We start from the raw sequence: 16910 nt of genomic DNA on the forward strand, positions 1-16910 counted from the left end.
AATATCATACATTCATATGTTGCTTATTGTTTAATGAATGACATAGAGTAAAGAATACATCTGGTATCTCACGCTGTATATCATCTAACATCAACTGCATCATCTGATACCTTAAGCTCACACCATCAGATATCAAGTACCTATGTTACTTAAGAATTGCAACTATTTGGTCTCACATTGTGAAACACACCGTTTTAGTAATTGAAAAAAAAAATAGAATAAAATAAGTAACAATAATAATTATGTATATTGTAACACGTGAAAAAAATAGAAAAATAAAATAAATAACACTAAACTACAATTGATAATAATAATATTTAAATAAATACTAATGTTTAGTAGTAAAGATAAAAGTGAGGTCTAGAAGCTACTAAACAATTCCCTTTGTTTCTTTCATCCTTTCCCTTCGTTCCTCTGTTCATCACACGGCAACATTTCTTTCTTTTTTCTTTCTATTCAAACATCAAATTTAAGCTACAATTAACACCCATTAGTAAGATTATAGTCTAAACAAAGCTTGTTCCTAATTCTGCAAGTGCTATTTGGTGGAATTTTGGGATTAGAGTTTGTGCTTTGGGAAAGAAGAGGAATACCCATGTTGTGAAAGTTGCTCATTGAGACTTCTTGGAGATATGACGCCGGACGCTTCACATACTTCTTCAGGAGTGGTTAGAGAGCAAACAGAGTTGATTCGTCATAGTTGTGAGTTGATGATGATCATTATCATTTATTTTAATTATCGTTATTATTGATATTTTGGTTATTTTATAAGTTAAAGTGTTTATAAAAAATGGGGAACACACCCTTTAAACATTTTTCTTGTCGTTGATATTATGTTTAAGGTCATGAATATTAATATGGTCTCTATTTGAATTTATCTATGATTTATTGAGAAAATAATTTGAAGTCGGGATTTGGTTGCATACACTACGGCATATGTTTTGAGATGTTGACAAAAATTGTTTTTGAGAAATATGTTTCATTTTGAAATTTATTTCGATACTATTCATTATACATTCCATTTGGATTTGGGTTTTGGATTGACCTATGATTTATAAAGTAGGGGATTTAAGAATTGAAATTTGATTTCATGTATCTCGGCACTAGCTTTCATACGTTGTAAAGAATGGTTTTGACAATCGTGTTTTTCGAAGATTTTGTTACTAACATGTACTTGATTTGGATTGGATTTGGTTTTACTTATGATTATAAGTAATAGATATTCGATTGAGTTTTGATGGTACACATTTTGTCGACATAAGTTTCAATATGTTGTGAAACATGGTTTTAGTGACATTTTGAGAATTTTGTTTTGAGAAAAACGATTATCATTGCGACAACCTAGGTGCACCTAGTATGTTATTTCAATTAGGTAGTTACTCCATTAGATGGAGCCGCCCCAATGGAAAGGCCGCCATTAGGAGGAGAGGGCTATCAATGAGAGGTTAACTCCCTAATTGAAAATGTTTTATACTTTGTTTTGAGTCGAGAGAAAAGAGCTATCCGTTAGATGGAGCCGCCCCTATGGAAAAGGCCACCATTAGGAGGAGAGGGCTATCAACGAGATGGAGCTAGTTCTCGATTCACCCATTTTGATTATTTTCACTAAATTGAGTTTACTATACTTTAAAAAACATTTTTGTTTTGAGTCGAGAGAAAAGAGCTATCCGTTAGATGGAGCCGCCCCTATGGAAAGGCCACCATTAGGAGGAGAGGGCTATCAACGAGATGGAGCTAGTTCTCGATTCATTCATTTGATTATTTTCACTAAAGTCGGATTTATATACTTTCTTTAAAGTTGATTTTTTTTGGTGAAATCAAATTGAATGTGATTTTATATTTTATTTGAAGTTGATTATTTTGATCATTTTCATTAATGGAGTTTTCTATATTTTCTGTAAAGGCTTTTACTATGATTTTCATCCGTGTATTTATAAAGGCTTGTAACCTATTTTTCACCTCTTTAAAATATGGGATTTTCTTTGAATTATTCTTATTTGATTGGAAATATTTATACATGTGTAAAAGTTATCATGCGTCTTAATGCGGATCAATAGAATTTTATACAATTACTATTTTTGTAAATTGACATTAGATTTGAGAAAGTAAATAATCGTGCCCTTGTGTGTTTCCCTTCTAGGTGGTGGTGGTTGTTGTTGTCTCTCACTAAGTCTTTGTGACTTACCCCTTCTTCGTACATTTTTTTTTCAGATTCAAAGTCAAGGGCGTAGAAAGCTTGTAGCAGAGTTAAAGATCTATCAATGTCATTCTTTTGGTAGGTCTCCTCTATGTATAAACTGAATGGTCGATGTATCTGCAGCTATTGGTAGTCTAGAAATGTTTTGTTTTGAGTTGTACAAACATCTAGTTATGTCACTTTGAGATTCTGCTGATAATACAAGTATATAGATAGGATTCATATCTTGGAAAGTATTCAAAATACAGAGAATACTCTGTCGAAATTTCAGTGGATGTCATTTTAAGTAAAAGTAAATTTGAAAATTGTTTAAATTATAGTTTGTCAAGTGTCGTCAATAGGCTTTCCGGACTAGGATGCTCTAGTTCGTGCGCCGGTCACGATATTGAATTTTGGGTCGTGACAAAGTTGGTATCAGAGCCCGGTTGTAGGTCCTAATAGCTGCAGACATAGAATGAAAATAGATTCTTGCCAGTAAATTGTGAACCGCGGCACCTTTTATTTGCAAAAATCTATTAGCATTCTATGGTAGTCTCACTTGTTGTGCAATCCTTGGATTTCTTTTGGTCATTGATTTGTTTCACTCTGTTTGTCATGATTTGTTTCACTTGTTCGTCTTGTCCTATATTTGTTAAATTTTCCACCCATCACTTCGATCTTAACTAGAAGGGAAATTAGTTGCTTATGAGTTGACTGCCTAACCCTAAGACACTAGTTAAAGAGGTCGTTGTATAGGTCGTACTTGTGGTCGATTTAAAGTTGATAATGGACGCCGCGATGTTCACGTCGACGAACGTGACTTGGTTACATTAGTAGCTAATGTTGTAGTCACTAGAGGAAGACGAACTTTGCAATTGTTATTGCAACAACTTGTTGGGGTTTCTGTTGGGAAGAAGCTTGTTAATTTATGAAAAATGAATTTTGATGGTCAACAAATAGTTAATTAGTTTGAGCAGCAGGTTACACGTCCATCACCCTTACTTTTTCTAATTCTAGTGGGCGTAAGATCCACCACAATTCATCAATGGTCTAAAGAGTTTATGAAGGGCATTAGAATGCTCAAATAGAAGGATGTAGAAATATACTTTATTAAGTTGGCTGGTGTGGTATATGATTGGTTTGATACACTTATACATGGAAAACAAAATAGGAGGACATACGTTGGCATGGGGTGAGTTCCCTAGATTTTTATGGCTCATTGTCTTTTAGAAAGCATTTGAGATGAATTAACTCACGGGTATGAAAGATCGGAACAAACGAAGGATATGTCAATTTCAGAGTATTAAAAATCCATTTTATAGAGCTTTAAGGCACGATACTCACTCTATCATAGAATAGATATGTCTCAAGTGGTTCATTATAAAAATTAAGGGAATGTTTAACTGGATTCGTGGTTAGATCTAATTGTGCTACTTTGCGGAGGTTTAAAGCTTAACACATCAGATTAGGCAACAAAAGCTTAAGGGATTTAGTGAATAGGATTCTCGCAAGAAACGAGTTGAATAATTATTCTTAATGTGGTGATGAAGTTATGTTTGATCATTAGGGACAACAAATATCTATATCAGAGAAGAATGATTGTAGTCGACAACTTTTTAACACAGTGCATTCGCTTTCCCTTAGAGTAATTTTGATTCTATAGTGGTTGATTTGACTGTGGAGATATTTTGTTTCAATTATGGTAAAGTGTAATTTCAATGTCAAGTATGTCATATTAGGAGGGATTGCCCTTTGGCAGCTACGACACAGCTATTATCTAGTCATTCATTAACACCAGTCGCATTAGTATAAATCTATAGGATTTTGAGTGTGATTTGGTTTATCCACCATTATGTCACCCTCATATGATATAACAAGACACTGAGAGTTGAGATACTAGGTAATCGTTTTTCTACTTTTGAGGAAAACCTGGTTGGGTAGCATATAATTTCACCTTAAGTTTAAGAGCTAATATATTATTGGAAATAGGTTCTCAAGAATAATTGCTTTTTATTATGGATATACAAGTGAGTAATGAAGAACAATAATTATTCAAAAGTGTGTGAGTTCCTAATATCTTTCTGGAAGAAGAATTTTTTTTAGATTGTCTCTGATAAGAAAATTAAGTTATCTATAGACTTGGTTCCCAACACTCAATGACTTCCATACCTCTTGATCAAATAGTTAGCAAAACTTTAGGTGTTAAGGGAGAAGCTACATGATTTTCTCAATAAGATTTATTCGCTCAAATATTTTTTTTTTCCGTAGGGAGCCCTGATATTGTTTGTAAGGAAGAAAGATAGATACATGTGAATATGTGTAGTTTACAAACAAGTGAATAAAGTGATAGTTAGAAATAAATGTTATTTACCTTGCATTGACGAGTTGTTTGACCGATTGCAAGGACCTCTGAGTTTTTCCTAGATTGACTTGCTGTCTAGGTGCCACCAGTTGAAAATTAAGAGGGATCTTATGCCAATGACAACTCTTTACGCATGCTACGACCATTATGAAATTTTGGTTATTCCTTTTGGGTTTACTTATACTTCAACATCTTTTTATGGATTTGATGAGTTGGGTTTTAAACCATTCTTACATCCATTTGTGATATTGTTCATTGATGAATATGATTATTCCAATAGTAAAGAAAGAATTGATCCAAGCTCATTAAGTAATATCTTAGAGTAGGTAAAGGACTTATGTTGATAAGAGGAGTTGCCTTTTAGAGTTCACAGTTGGAGAACATTTATCTTACGAGTATCACTAGTGAAAGGAGTTTTGTAGTGTAGTATATGGCAATACAAGTCCAAGGTGCATTGGAATGTTTAAGATTTTGGAGAGTCGGACATGTAGCTTATCGTTTGGCACTTCCATTGGATAATTCATGTGGTCTTTCAAATAGCTATGTTTCGGAAGTACCTTTATGATTGTTCTCGTGTTATTAATCATGAATATGTGAAGTTAAACGAGAGTTTGTCCTACATCGGTCATTCGACAACTATAATAGATAAGAAAATGAAACCTTTATGTTAAAAGAACACTGTTCTGGTAAAGATTATGTGGCTAGAACCATCTGGTGAAGAAACCGTGGGAACCCGAAGATATAATGCGTGCAAAAAGTATTCATACTTATTCGAAAATCAAGGCTAGTAGTTAAAATTCGAGGGCGAATTTTTTTAAGGGGGAAGAATGAAACACACCGTTTTAGTAATTGAAAAAAAAAATAGAATAAAATAAGTAACAATAATAATTATGTATATTGTAACACGTGAAAAAAATAGAAAAATAAAATAAATAACACTAAACTACAATTGATAATAATAATATTTAAATAAATACTAATGTTTAGTAGTAAAGATAAAAGTGAGGTCTAGAAGCTACTAAACAATTCCCTTTGTTTCTTTCATCCTTTCCCTTCGTTCCTCTGTTCATCACACGGCAACATTTCTTTCTTTTTTCTTTCTATTCAAACATCAAATTTAAGCTACAATTAACACCCATTAGTAAGATTATAGTCTAAACAAAGCTTGTTCCTAATTCTGCAAGTGCTATTTGGTGGAATTTTGGGATTAGAGTTTGTGCTTTGGGAAAGAAGAGGAATACCCATGTTGTGAAAGTTGCTCATTGAGACTTCTTGGAGATATGACGCCGGACGCTTCACATACTTCTTCAGGAGTGGTTAGAGAGCAAACGGAGTTGATTCGTCATAGTTGTGAGTTGATGATGATCATTATCATTTATTTTAATTATCGTTATTATTGATATTTTGGTTATTTTATAAGTTAAAGTGTTTATAAAAAATGGGGAACACACCCTTTAAACATTTTTCTTGTCGTTGATATTATGTTTAAGGTCATGAATATTAATATGGTCTCTATTTGAATTTATCTATGATTTATTGAGAAAATAATTTGAAGTCGGGATTTGGTTGCATACACTACGGCATATGTTTTGAGATGTTGACAAAAATTGTTTTTGAGAGAAATATGTTTCATTTTGAAATTTATTTCGATACTATTCATTATACATTCCATTTGGATTTGGGTTTTGGATTGACCTATGATTTATAAAGTAGGGGATTTAAGAATTGAAATTTGATTTCATGTATCTCGGCACTAGCTTTCATACGTTGTAAAGAATGGTTTTGACAATCGTGTTTTTCGAAGATTTTGTTACTAACATGTACTTGATTTGGATTGGATTTGGTTTTACTTATGATTATAAGTAATAGATATTCGATTGAGTTTTGATGGTACACATTTTGTCGACATAAGTTTCAATATGTTGTGAAACATGGTTTTAGTGACATTTTGAGAATTTTGTTTTGAGAAAAACGATTATCATTGCGACGACCTAGGTGCACCTAGTATGTTATTTCAATTAGGTAGTTACTCCATTAGATGGAGCCGCCCCAATGGAAAGGCCGCCATTAGGAGGAGAGGGCTATCAATGAGAGGTTAACTCCCTAATTGAAAATGTTTTATACTTTGTTTTGAGTCGAGAGAAAAGAGCTATCCGTTAGATGGAGCCGCCCCTATGGAAAAGGCCACCATTAGGAGGAGAGGGCTATCAACGAGATGGAGCTAGTTCTCGATTCACCCATTTTGATTATTTTCACTAAATTGAGTTTACTATACTTTAAAAAACATTTTTGTTTTGAGTCGAGAGAAAAGAGCTATCCGTTAGATGGAGCCGCCCCTATGGAAAGGCCACCATTAGGAGGAGAGGGCTATCAACGAGATGGAGCTAGTTCTCGATTCATTCATTTGATTATTTTCACTAAAGTCGGATTTATATACTTTCTTTAAAGTTGATTTTTTTTGGTGAAATCAAATTGAATGTGATTTTATATTTTATTTGAAGTTGATTATTTTGATCATTTTCATTAATGGAGTTTTCTATATTTTCTGTAAAGGCTTTTACTATGATTTTTATCCGTGTATTTATAAAGGCTTGTAACCTATTTTTCACCTCTTTAAAATATGGGATTTTCTTTGAATTATTCTTATTTGATTGGAAATATTTATACATGTGTAAAAGTTATCATGCGTCTTAATGCGGATCAATAGAATTTTATACAATTACTATTTTTGTAAATTGACATTAGATTTGAGAAAGTAAATAATCGTGCCCTTGTGTGTTTCCCTTCTAGGTGGTGGTGGTTGTTGTTGTCTCTCACTAAGTCTTTGTGACTTACCCCTTCTTCGTACATTTTTTTTTTCAGATTCAAAGTCAAGGGCGTAGAAAGCTTGTAGCAGAGTTAAAGATCTATCAATGTCATTCTTTTGGTAGGTCTCCTCTATGTATAAACTGAATGGTCGATGTATCTGCAGCTATTGGTAGTCTAGAAATGTTTTGTTTTGAGTTGTACAAACATCTAGTTATGTCACTTTGAGATTCTGCTGATAATACAAGTATATAGACAGGATTCATATCTTGGAAAGTATTCAAAATACAGAGAATACTCTGTCGAAATTTCAGTGGATGTCATTTTAAGTAAAAGTAAATTTGAAAATTGTTTAAATTATAGTTTGTCAAGTGTCGTCAATAGGCTTGCCGGACTAGGATGCTCTAGTTCGTGCGCCGGTCACGATATTGAATTTTGGGTCGTGACACATTGTGCCTCCACAATGTTCATCTGTGTCATCCAGAAAGAACACATAAAGACACTTCATGAACTATTAAGTACATCATTTTATATGGTATGCGAATTTTGAGCATCATCTCAAATATGGTATGTGAATTTTGAACGTCAAAACTCAATTTTAAAGCACTCAAAGATTTGATTCATACATAATACATTATCATGCATCAGGTTTTCTACGTTGCATTATGATGCACCATGCATAACCTCATAGCCTCCTCCTTCCGAATAACGAACTTTCTTGTTATGTCTGAAGAAATCTTCTCTTGTTGAGTTTTTCCATGCGCAGTCGTTGGAGATTGAGAATTTCGTTAAATTTTTATTTAATATAAATAGTCGATTTTAGTCTCTATAAAATAAAATCGCATTCTCTCCGGTGCCAATTTAGGTGGGCTAATTTAGCTTCTTCAAAACAAAAAAAAAATCGCATTTTTAGTTTATTTTTACTTTTTTGTAAGCATCTTTAGTCCTTGTAAAGTATTCCAGATCAGTATTTTTATTTTTGGTAAAATTTTCCGTCGCTTTTTTTGTCCATAGAAATGTCAAAGGAAAATGTTATGGGGACTAAAAATTACGATTTTGTAGGGTTTGAAAACGAAATTTTGAATATTTATATGGACAAAAAACATATTTAACATTTTTCCCCATCTAATTATTTTATGGATAAATATGTTTTTGGTCCCTATAAATATATAAACTTTTCATTTTAGTTCCCTTAAAAAATTTCTACGACTTTTAGTCCCTCAAAAGTTTTCATTCACTATTTTTAAGTCAACTCATGGCAGTCTTCGTATTTTTAATGAAAATGTTCAAGAATGTTTACAATATTATAAGAATCTCTCAAAACAAAAACTAGAATTTTTAACAAAACATGAATTAAATATAATTTTTTAAAACGCTAAAAACATAAAAAATTATATTTAATTCATGTTAAAAAATTCTATTTGTTTTTTGAAAAAGATTCTTATAATATTCTAAACATTCCTAAAAAAAATCATTCAAAATTATAAAAGCTACACAAGAGTAGACTTAAAACTATGAACCAAATGTAATGATGAAAAAAATTTAGAAGACTAAAAGCCGATTTTTTTCAACAGACATAAACAAAAAAATTGATATATTTATGTGACTCAAAAACATATTTAATCCATTATTTTAAGATGAAAATATTGCTACTTTAAAATTGTGGCTTCAATTTCTTGAAATTTTAAAAAATTGTTTTTTCAAAGACAAAATTTATATTTTTTTTCCGATTTTTTATAACAAATGCCCTACAAACACATATGTGATTTCCAACACCATATCTCAATGTACTATATCATTGAGTGTGATTAATGATCTCAAAGAGAAAGAACAATATAAGAAGATAGAAAAACAATTTAACACTCCCAAACCATAAAAATATATTTCCTCCGGTCTCAATTATAAACAATTTTTTTATTTTTTAGAGTCATTCAATAAACAATGTACATGATTATATACTTTTACCGAAGTCCTCGTGAGTTTAATTCAGTTGGTATGGACAATGCATAATATATGCAAGATACATGGTTCAAATCCCGACCACAAAAAAAAAAAAAAAACTATTACCAAATGAATCTAAAAAGTAAAAAAATTGTTTAATCCAAGGAAGTATTATATATTTGTGTACAAAAAACATTTGTACTATACTTTTATTTTGGTTACCCAATAGTTGCGTTTATTTATTGATGATGATGGGGCCTGGGGGGGAGAGGAAAGAGCGCCACCCACCCCGCCATATGAAATCATAATTAAACTTAGTTCTGAAACCAAAATATTCAATTACTCCGCCAAATTAAACTTGAAAAACATTTTGGCTCGAAAACAAAATTTAAAAACCCCCAATCGCCAAAACAAGATTCGAGTATTAGGAAACTGAATTAAATGATAATTGAGAGATTTAAGGAAGAAGAGTCTTATTATTCCACTCTTCGTTTTCTCTGTTCCAGAAAAGAACAAGAACAAAATGGTTGAGACTCGCTCTGCAAAGAGGAAAACCAACGAAACCCAAAATCACATGAATAAACGTGTCGTGTTGGCTGAACTTCCCAATTCAACAACCAATCTCACTGTTTCTCAATCGAAGAAGAACAATGACATTAGTGCAGAATCAAACACCCATGAAAACTTTGATGCTCCAGTTGTTTCCAGTGCTTATAACTATCTTCGATCCATGGAGGTAATCTTATGGGTCATTTCACACTGTTTCAAAATTGTACCTTTTTTTTTTAAATTTTAAATATTTGATTGAGATTTGATTTTTTTTTTTAGATGGAGACAAAGAGAAGACCAATGAAGGATTACATGGAGATAGTTCAGAGAGACATTGATCCAAAAATGAGAGGAATATTGATTGATTGGTTAGTAGAAGTTGTTGAAGAATACAAGCTTCATAACGATACACTTCATCTCGCTGTTTCTTACATAGATAGGTTCCTATCTTTTTACCCTATCAATAGGGTCAAGCTTCAATTGTTGGGTGTTGCATCCATGTACATTGCATCGTAAGCCTTCTATGTCCGATTTGAATTTTGCAAATAATTTTTCTCTTTATTTTCTTGAACATTATGATTGATTGATCTTATTTTTTCGATTATAAAAGGAAGTATGAAGATATTAACCCACCCCATGTCGAAGAATTATGCTTTATTACTGATAATACATACAACAGAGACGAGGTAAAGCTATATACCATTCCGATACTTTTTATGATCTGAAATAGTGAAATTATCAACATAGTGGGACATAAGTGTTATATGTTTGGGTGCCTTAATAGTTTGGGCAGGAATTTGATTCCTTGTTAGTGTGTATGGAAAACACATGTTAAGAGAGATCAACCCCTAAAAAGGATCTCAATTATATCGAGAGATTGGTCTCAGTAGTTGCGTTTGGGGATACCTTAGTTTACCAAAAGAAGATTTAAATTTGTTATGTGACTGTGTTAATGCTCCCTTATTTTGCTTCTCTTGTTTATTGCTATCAATACAGGTTTTAGAGATGGAAACTGACATACTCAAGACCCTAGATAATGATATGGGCAGTCCCACTGTTAAGACTTTTTTAAGGCAAGAGAGTGCCAAATCTGTTTATTAATTATTTTGTTTTTGCAAATGTCAATTATGTTAAGAAAATTGAAAAGACAATAGACTAATTATTGTAGTTTCTGTGATACAGGAGGTTTAATGAAATTGTCTGTAAGAAGAAAAATGTGAGTTAGGTTTTTTCATTGTCTATCTATGCTTTGGACATTTCGAAAGCGTTGTTAGGTGTTCTGATTGTTGTTTGTTTGTTTTATTTTCCTTCTTTCTTTCAGGCTTTAAATTTGCAGTTTGAATTTCTAAGTAACTATCTTGCTGAGCTAAGTTTATTGGATTATGATTGTGTGAGATTCTTGCCTTCTTTGGTGGCTGCGTCGATCACATTGCTTGCTAGATTCATTGTTTGGCCCAAAACTTATCCCTGGGCAAGTATTTGATCATATAGTTAATGGCTTACTTTATATGTAAAAGTGTTAGTATTACCAAATTAACATAGATGGTTGATGGTTCAATGCATTTATGGTTTTTGTTTTGTTTGTGACAGACATCAGCCCTGCAAGAATACTCTGGGTATAAACCAGTTGAGTTGAAGGAATGCGTTCTCATCTTACATGATCTGTATATGTCAAGACGGGAAGGGTCATTTGAAGCTACTCGGGAGAAATACAAGCAGTACAAGGTGATTATTTTTCATCACATTCCTTAGACTTTATTTTGGCTATTTCAATGACATGGTATCTTTACATTGTAACAGTTCAAATACGTGGCTAACCTCCCTTCGCCTCCTCATTTACCAAGTGATCTGTTTTAATTTGAGTGAGGGAGTTGGATGAAACTTGGTTACTTTTTGAAGTGGTTCAATGATTTGATTGAGCTTAACATGTTTTGCACAAGAACCATGCTACTTGGGCAAGGGGTTGCTATATGATTTAACTGAGAAGTTATTTCAAGCTGAGTATATGGGAAGTAGCAGTCACCTTAACTGGCTATTAAGTTATGGTCAAGGAATTTATACTTTTTTTTTTCTTTCATAGTTTGGTATTGAAATTTTAGTGGACAAGTTGCAGTTTAACTTGTAAACTTTCACATTAGAAATGACCAGAATGTTTTGTCCTTGTTCTGGCCTTCAGTGCCATTGCCATTACATTAGTGTATGCTATTCACTGAGCTAATTGCTGTTACTTTTTTCATTTGATAATTTGTGTGTACATTAACTTTTAATCAGATTTTATCCATTTAAACACAAATATATCTGTTATGGTCTGTTTGGGGGATAAGTACATAGATCTATATATGATAAGGTAGCATGGACTCCTTTGAGCGCAGTACATTGGTGCACCAAAAGGTTAAAAAGGTAAAATAAACATTGTGCTTAACGCCAGGCAGTCTTAGGAACATTCTCAAATTGATGTGGTTTGGCGTGAACCGATGGAGCACTGAAGTAGAGATGGTTGCAGGGTAAAGAGACCAACAAGTGGTTTATTTGGCTATGACTATGAGGATTGTCATGTTTGTTGCATAAGGGGTTTTTCACCCAAAGGGTTTGGGGCTGTGTGATAAGAGATGACAATCTTTAAAGTTGAATCCTGTTGGTACTCCTCCAAACTCTTAAGTGTGCTTAACAATGCGCGTTTATGAAATTTACAAGGCAATCAAACTTGATCTAAATTACAATCGTATTTTAAGATCATATTAACATTTGCACTGTGATCCGCTTATTAATGGTATGTATAAACTTTTCTTTCGTAAAAAAAGTTCCCGTGAGATATTTTGTTAAAAAAAAAAAACTTGATAGATAATACAAAAGAGAAAGAAGTTATTTACCCAATTATCTGATTCATCAAATTCTAGCAAATAGCAACTACATTCAACCAATTCAATTCTACTACACACATACAAGTCATGAATATCGATACAAACAAATCTAAACCATCTCATTTCAGCTGCTAGCTGAGAAAATGCAAATGCATTTCCTAGAAAACATGTACATAGACACCATATATCATGTTTGAAGTTGACCATGATTGGTTATGAAGATATTTGACGGACTAAATTGAGAAAAATACTGCTCAAGCAGTTGCCCTTCTCTTGTCTCTGCAACTGACAATGGTCCTCTCTCTGCAAAACAATGACTCCAAAACTAAGCTTGGGCTAAAACTATTAGTTTTATGACAATCTTATTATCAGTATATCAAACAACTGATATACCAAATAAAAAGTAAATTTTCAGTAATTATTTATTCAACCAATGTGCATTATCAAATCAAGTTACAACACAACTACAGTTAATTATAATATATTCAAGTAAGTACCTAATTGATGGAGGTGCTCCCAAGAGGACAAATTGGTATCCATAACCTGTCCAAACTGAGTACTTAGCGCATTACTAATGTCAGCCTCTGCAGCATCCCTGGGACTAATTTGACAAGTGTGATCGACATTTGCAGAGTTCAGAAGGGTCGAAGTTGGCGTTACCATATCAACAACAGTACTCAGTGATTGTTGATCACTGTTTTCAGAAATAAAGCCATAAACAATTTGATACAAATTCACTTGAACTGGACAATTGAAAATCAATGGCAATAAAAAGTACCTGAGAGGAGAAGGGTGGTAAGCATTGGCAAAGTTCAGAATCTGATCATTGGTATCTCCCTGAGGAAACCAACCTAATACATTCTCTGTAGTTCCAGCAACAAATCCATCTACATCTACAGTTTTTGTAAGATGTACCTAATCATAATAATTAATTTATAGTTGCAAATTTGCAACCAATAATTAGCTACGATAAAGATATTTCACGTGTATAGTGTTATCTTGTATGTTATAAAACTTACTTTTCGCAGTTGCACTTGTTTTAGAGTTTCCTGTAGGACTTGTTCACGATATTCCGCCTCGCACAATGTGGTAATCTCTGAAGGATCTCCTTCAAATATCCTAAAAATTATAGCATGAAAAAGTGATGAATATGCTCTGTTCCTTCAGAACATCTCAGAATCTGGTTTTGGTTTTTAATTAATCAAATGAAAACTGATGAGTAGAAGTTAAGCAATGATATAGGGAGAGAAACCTTAGTCGATTCTCCATCTCTTCCAATTGAGACTTGCAAATAAATATTTCTCTTTGAACCTCCTGAAGTTCACATAGATTTATTAATCCAACATATATAACATTATTTGAAGTTGAAAATGTATAATCTAAATGATAATATACAATGCTTAATTATTAACAAATACCTTTAGTTGGAAGTCTGTAATCGTAGGGCTGCAAGCAACAACATAATTAAAGGTTTAGAAACCAGAAAGCCTCTACAAGCCAATTATTATTAGTAGATTACAATTCAAACCTTATGGTATATATTAATTAATCAAACTAAAAATGAGCTGTGGAAAATACCTAGGAGCTTGGCATATCTGATCAGTTTCAGCTTTCAACTTTCTAAGCACCTTTCGGATGTGCTACAGAGACAATCATAATTTGTAATTTCAAAACAATATTCCCAAGAACATTTGAAAATTGATGTTCAGTTCAAACTAAAAACATTATACTCACCTCTTGATTATGCATCCTTCATAATTGCACGGTAACAAAAGTTCAGACAAATCAAAGATACCACCAACATTAGGATAAAATAGGAAGTATCAAGTATGAAGTACTGGTATAAGAACATATGAAATTACGAATTTGGATTTGTTGCAGTCAACAATTCACGCACTCAACATGTCGGTGGTTGTTGGATCAAGATCGGAAAGTTCAAATTTTAAGATCGGTATTAAATTGTGCATTGAATGAAATTTAAACCGTTTGATCTCGATCAAATCTTGATCAAACTGCCAGCGATGTGCTGGCCGTGTGAATGTGTGAAATTGTCGCAACAAATCCAAATCTAGGGAATCACTTACCTTCCACGTTCACTGTCTGGAAGATTTATATATCGTTCAAGGATTTCTTCAATGCTTCAAAACATATAATAAAAAGTGAGAATAAGTTCATTTATTTATATTTTCAATATTTTTTTTTATAAAAAAAATAATCAAGAAAAAAGAAAGAATTATCTTCCAAACCTTCTATTGCCAGAAAAGAGAGTGGCTCTCCCAGATGGAGAAAACATGATGAGACCGACATCAACATCACAAAGAACAGAAAGTTCATAAGCTTTCTTGATTAAACCATTCCTTCTCTTTGAGAAAGTAACCTGTCTATTTGTTATGTTCTCAATCTTTTTGATCTGAAGCTTAACTCTCCCCATCTTTTTTCATTCACTCCATGATGCGGAAAAGTGAGATATATAGGGAAAAAAAGAAGCAACATTAAACACGTAGGTCTTAAAAATGACTCAATATATATTTATTGATGATTTGATATAGGTTTGGCTAATTCAACCACACGTTACCATGAGTGAAATGCATTAGAAAACTTAGGTGGCGACAATAGAAGAAATTAAGGAAGAAATTTTTGTTTGTGTTAGGCATTTATAGAAGGTGACGTGAGTGAAGGCTAAGATGAAAGATATCGATCCGTGGCGGTTTATACAATGCAGATAAAGAATCAAACAACAAGTTTAAGATCATTATGAATTCTGCTTTTATTAATAGAGGTTTTTTCTTTTTAACGTAAATTCTTGCATGATTTGCTTGTAAGCATGTTCAACTTTTGAGAAAGTTATGATTTCTCTTTTATGAATTGTCATTTAGCATGAACATGCACACGGATCATCAAGATGAGAACCGTGTGAATTTGTCCCCAAAACAAGGGAATCCGTGTCTGATGTTAAGAGATAACATATCAAACGTTGTTGTTCTAGTATTTTCAGCTTGATTTTCATGTCCAAGGGCCAGAACCTAATACTTGAGTTATTAAAATTGATTTAAGTGGTTTGATATTCCTAATAGTTGTTTTTCTTTTATATCATCTAGCATCAAACGCTTAACAATAGACTACAACTAAAGAAATGCAGTTATATATAATCTCTTACACCGCTTCATATAGTGCTCACCACATTGTAACTAATCTCCAAAAAAAAACTATAATGCAGCGAATTAATAGTAATTTTTTTGGCTTATGTACTAAGTAGTAATTACTTCTGGTGAAGTATTCGATTAGTACGTTATTTAGTGTAGGAGGGGGAGAGAAAGAGAGGTGACAATTTGAGTTTTATTTTTTGCATTAATAAGTGCCACCTGGATAATATTGTTGTTTGTCGTTAGACACGTAAGAACTTGTAGTTTTAGAAAGTTATATTTGGGGTTAGTATTTACAAATAAATCAAATTCAATGTATATTTCTATAGAAAAATTCAATGTACATTACAAAACACAAATTAAAATCTGAAAAATAATATTTTAATTGTATTTTATATACTTTCAAATTTGTGCATCTTAGATTATAGATGTAATAAATAACCTCCAAATCAAGTCAAAAAAAATAAATTAAAAACCCTTCAAAACGATGCATTATGAGACGTAAGTTGTTTAGATTCTTTAAGAATGCGACCATTTAGTGCAATGTTTATTTGATTGTGGTTGAAGGATTAATCTTGATTCAATTTACATGCAATCAACGACTTTAGCGTTGCTAATCTTTTAGATCTATAGGTATGAGTATTTCCCACTTTAATATAGTCACATGTGTACGCATATATATACTTTATTGTTTTATGATATTAACACGGGTGTTGTTAATTTGTTCATAAATTCATTATTTTTGTTTTTAGGCTTAATTACACCACAGGTCCTTTAAGTTTGACGTTTGTAACATATAGGTCCTTTAAGTTTGTTTTGTAACAGATAGGTCCTTTAAGTTTGACGTTTGTAACATACAGGTCCTTTAAGTTTGTTTTGTAACAGATAGGTCCTTTAACTTTGTAACAGTGTGCAACTAAGTCATTCTGTTAACTCATCGTAAAAAAAACGCTGACGTGGCTGTGAAGTCTGTCAATTTCGTCTCCTTTACCCTTACATTTCCCCAATTCTCAAACCCTGACTCCATTTTTATTCATACCAAAGCTTGAATTCGTCAAATCAATGGCTTCCAA

The 16910-nt window shown here is 32.5% G+C and overlaps 2 protein-coding genes and 1 long non-coding RNA gene across 3 annotated transcripts; 2 read left to right on the forward strand and 1 right to left on the reverse strand.

Moving 5' to 3' along the window:
- The first annotated feature begins 180 nt into the window (after positions 1-180).
- Positions 181-7700, forward strand: LOC146942134 (uncharacterized). Its single transcript, XR_015032591.1, has 3 exons — positions 181-702; positions 2212-5888; positions 7401-7700. It is a non-coding gene; the product is annotated as an uncharacterized LOC146942134 (long non-coding RNA).
- Positions 7701-9528: 1828 nt separating this feature from the next.
- LOC146942135 (putative cyclin-A3-1) lies at positions 9529-12057 on the forward strand. Its single transcript, XM_085756079.1, has 8 exons — positions 9529-10020; positions 10113-10345; positions 10444-10519; positions 10830-10906; positions 11016-11049; positions 11155-11304; positions 11424-11558; positions 11634-12057. Exons 1-8 carry the CDS (start codon positions 9808-9810, stop codon positions 11688-11690), a joined length of 975 nt encoding a protein of 324 aa, XP_085612205.1. The 5' UTR covers positions 9529-9807; the 3' UTR covers positions 11691-12057.
- A 638-nt stretch (positions 12058-12695) lies between these two features.
- On the reverse strand, positions 12696-15191 carry LOC146942136 (agamous-like MADS-box protein AGL104). The gene is made up of 10 exons (XM_085756082.1): positions 14941-15191; positions 14779-14832; positions 14429-14444; positions 14273-14334; positions 14113-14140; positions 13947-14008; positions 13714-13813; positions 13473-13609; positions 13192-13388; positions 12696-12997 (listed from the first exon to the last, which is right to left on the reverse strand). Exons 1-10 carry the CDS (start codon positions 15123-15125, stop codon positions 12882-12884), a joined length of 957 nt encoding a protein of 318 aa, XP_085612208.1. The 5' UTR covers positions 15126-15191; the 3' UTR covers positions 12696-12881.
- Between the last annotated feature and the right edge of the window lie 1719 nt (positions 15192-16910).

This window comes from Medicago sativa, chromosome 3 (assembly GCF_051527215.1).
Source record: "Medicago sativa cultivar Bolivia chromosome 3, Bolivia_mono, whole genome shotgun sequence".
In the NCBI taxonomy this organism is placed as follows: Eukaryota; Viridiplantae; Streptophyta; class Magnoliopsida; order Fabales; family Fabaceae; genus Medicago; species Medicago sativa.

Excerpts from the sequence above, each read along its gene's own strand:
- LOC146942136 (XM_085756082.1), bottom strand. The coding sequence starts at position 15,125 with ATGGGGAGAGTTAAGCTTCAGATCAAAAAGATTGAGAACATAACAAAT. Across the intron at positions 14,009-14,112 it reads TTACAGACTTCCAACTAAAG|GAGGTTCAAAGAGAAATATT; the intron begins GTATTTGTTAAT and ends TGTGAACTTCAG. Across the intron at positions 12,998-13,191 it reads GGAGCACCTCCATCAATTAG|AGAGAGGACCATTGTCAGTT; the intron begins GTACTTACTTGA and ends ATTGTTTTGCAG.
- LOC146942135 (XM_085756079.1), top strand. The coding sequence starts at position 9,808 with ATGGTTGAGACTCGCTCTGCAAAGAGGAAAACCAACGAAACCCAAAAT. Across the intron at positions 10,021-10,112 it reads ACTATCTTCGATCCATGGAG|ATGGAGACAAAGAGAAGACC; the intron begins GTAATCTTATGG and ends TTTTTTTTTTAG. Across the intron at positions 10,907-11,015 it reads ACTGTTAAGACTTTTTTAAG|GAGGTTTAATGAAATTGTCT; the intron begins GCAAGAGAGTGC and ends TCTGTGATACAG.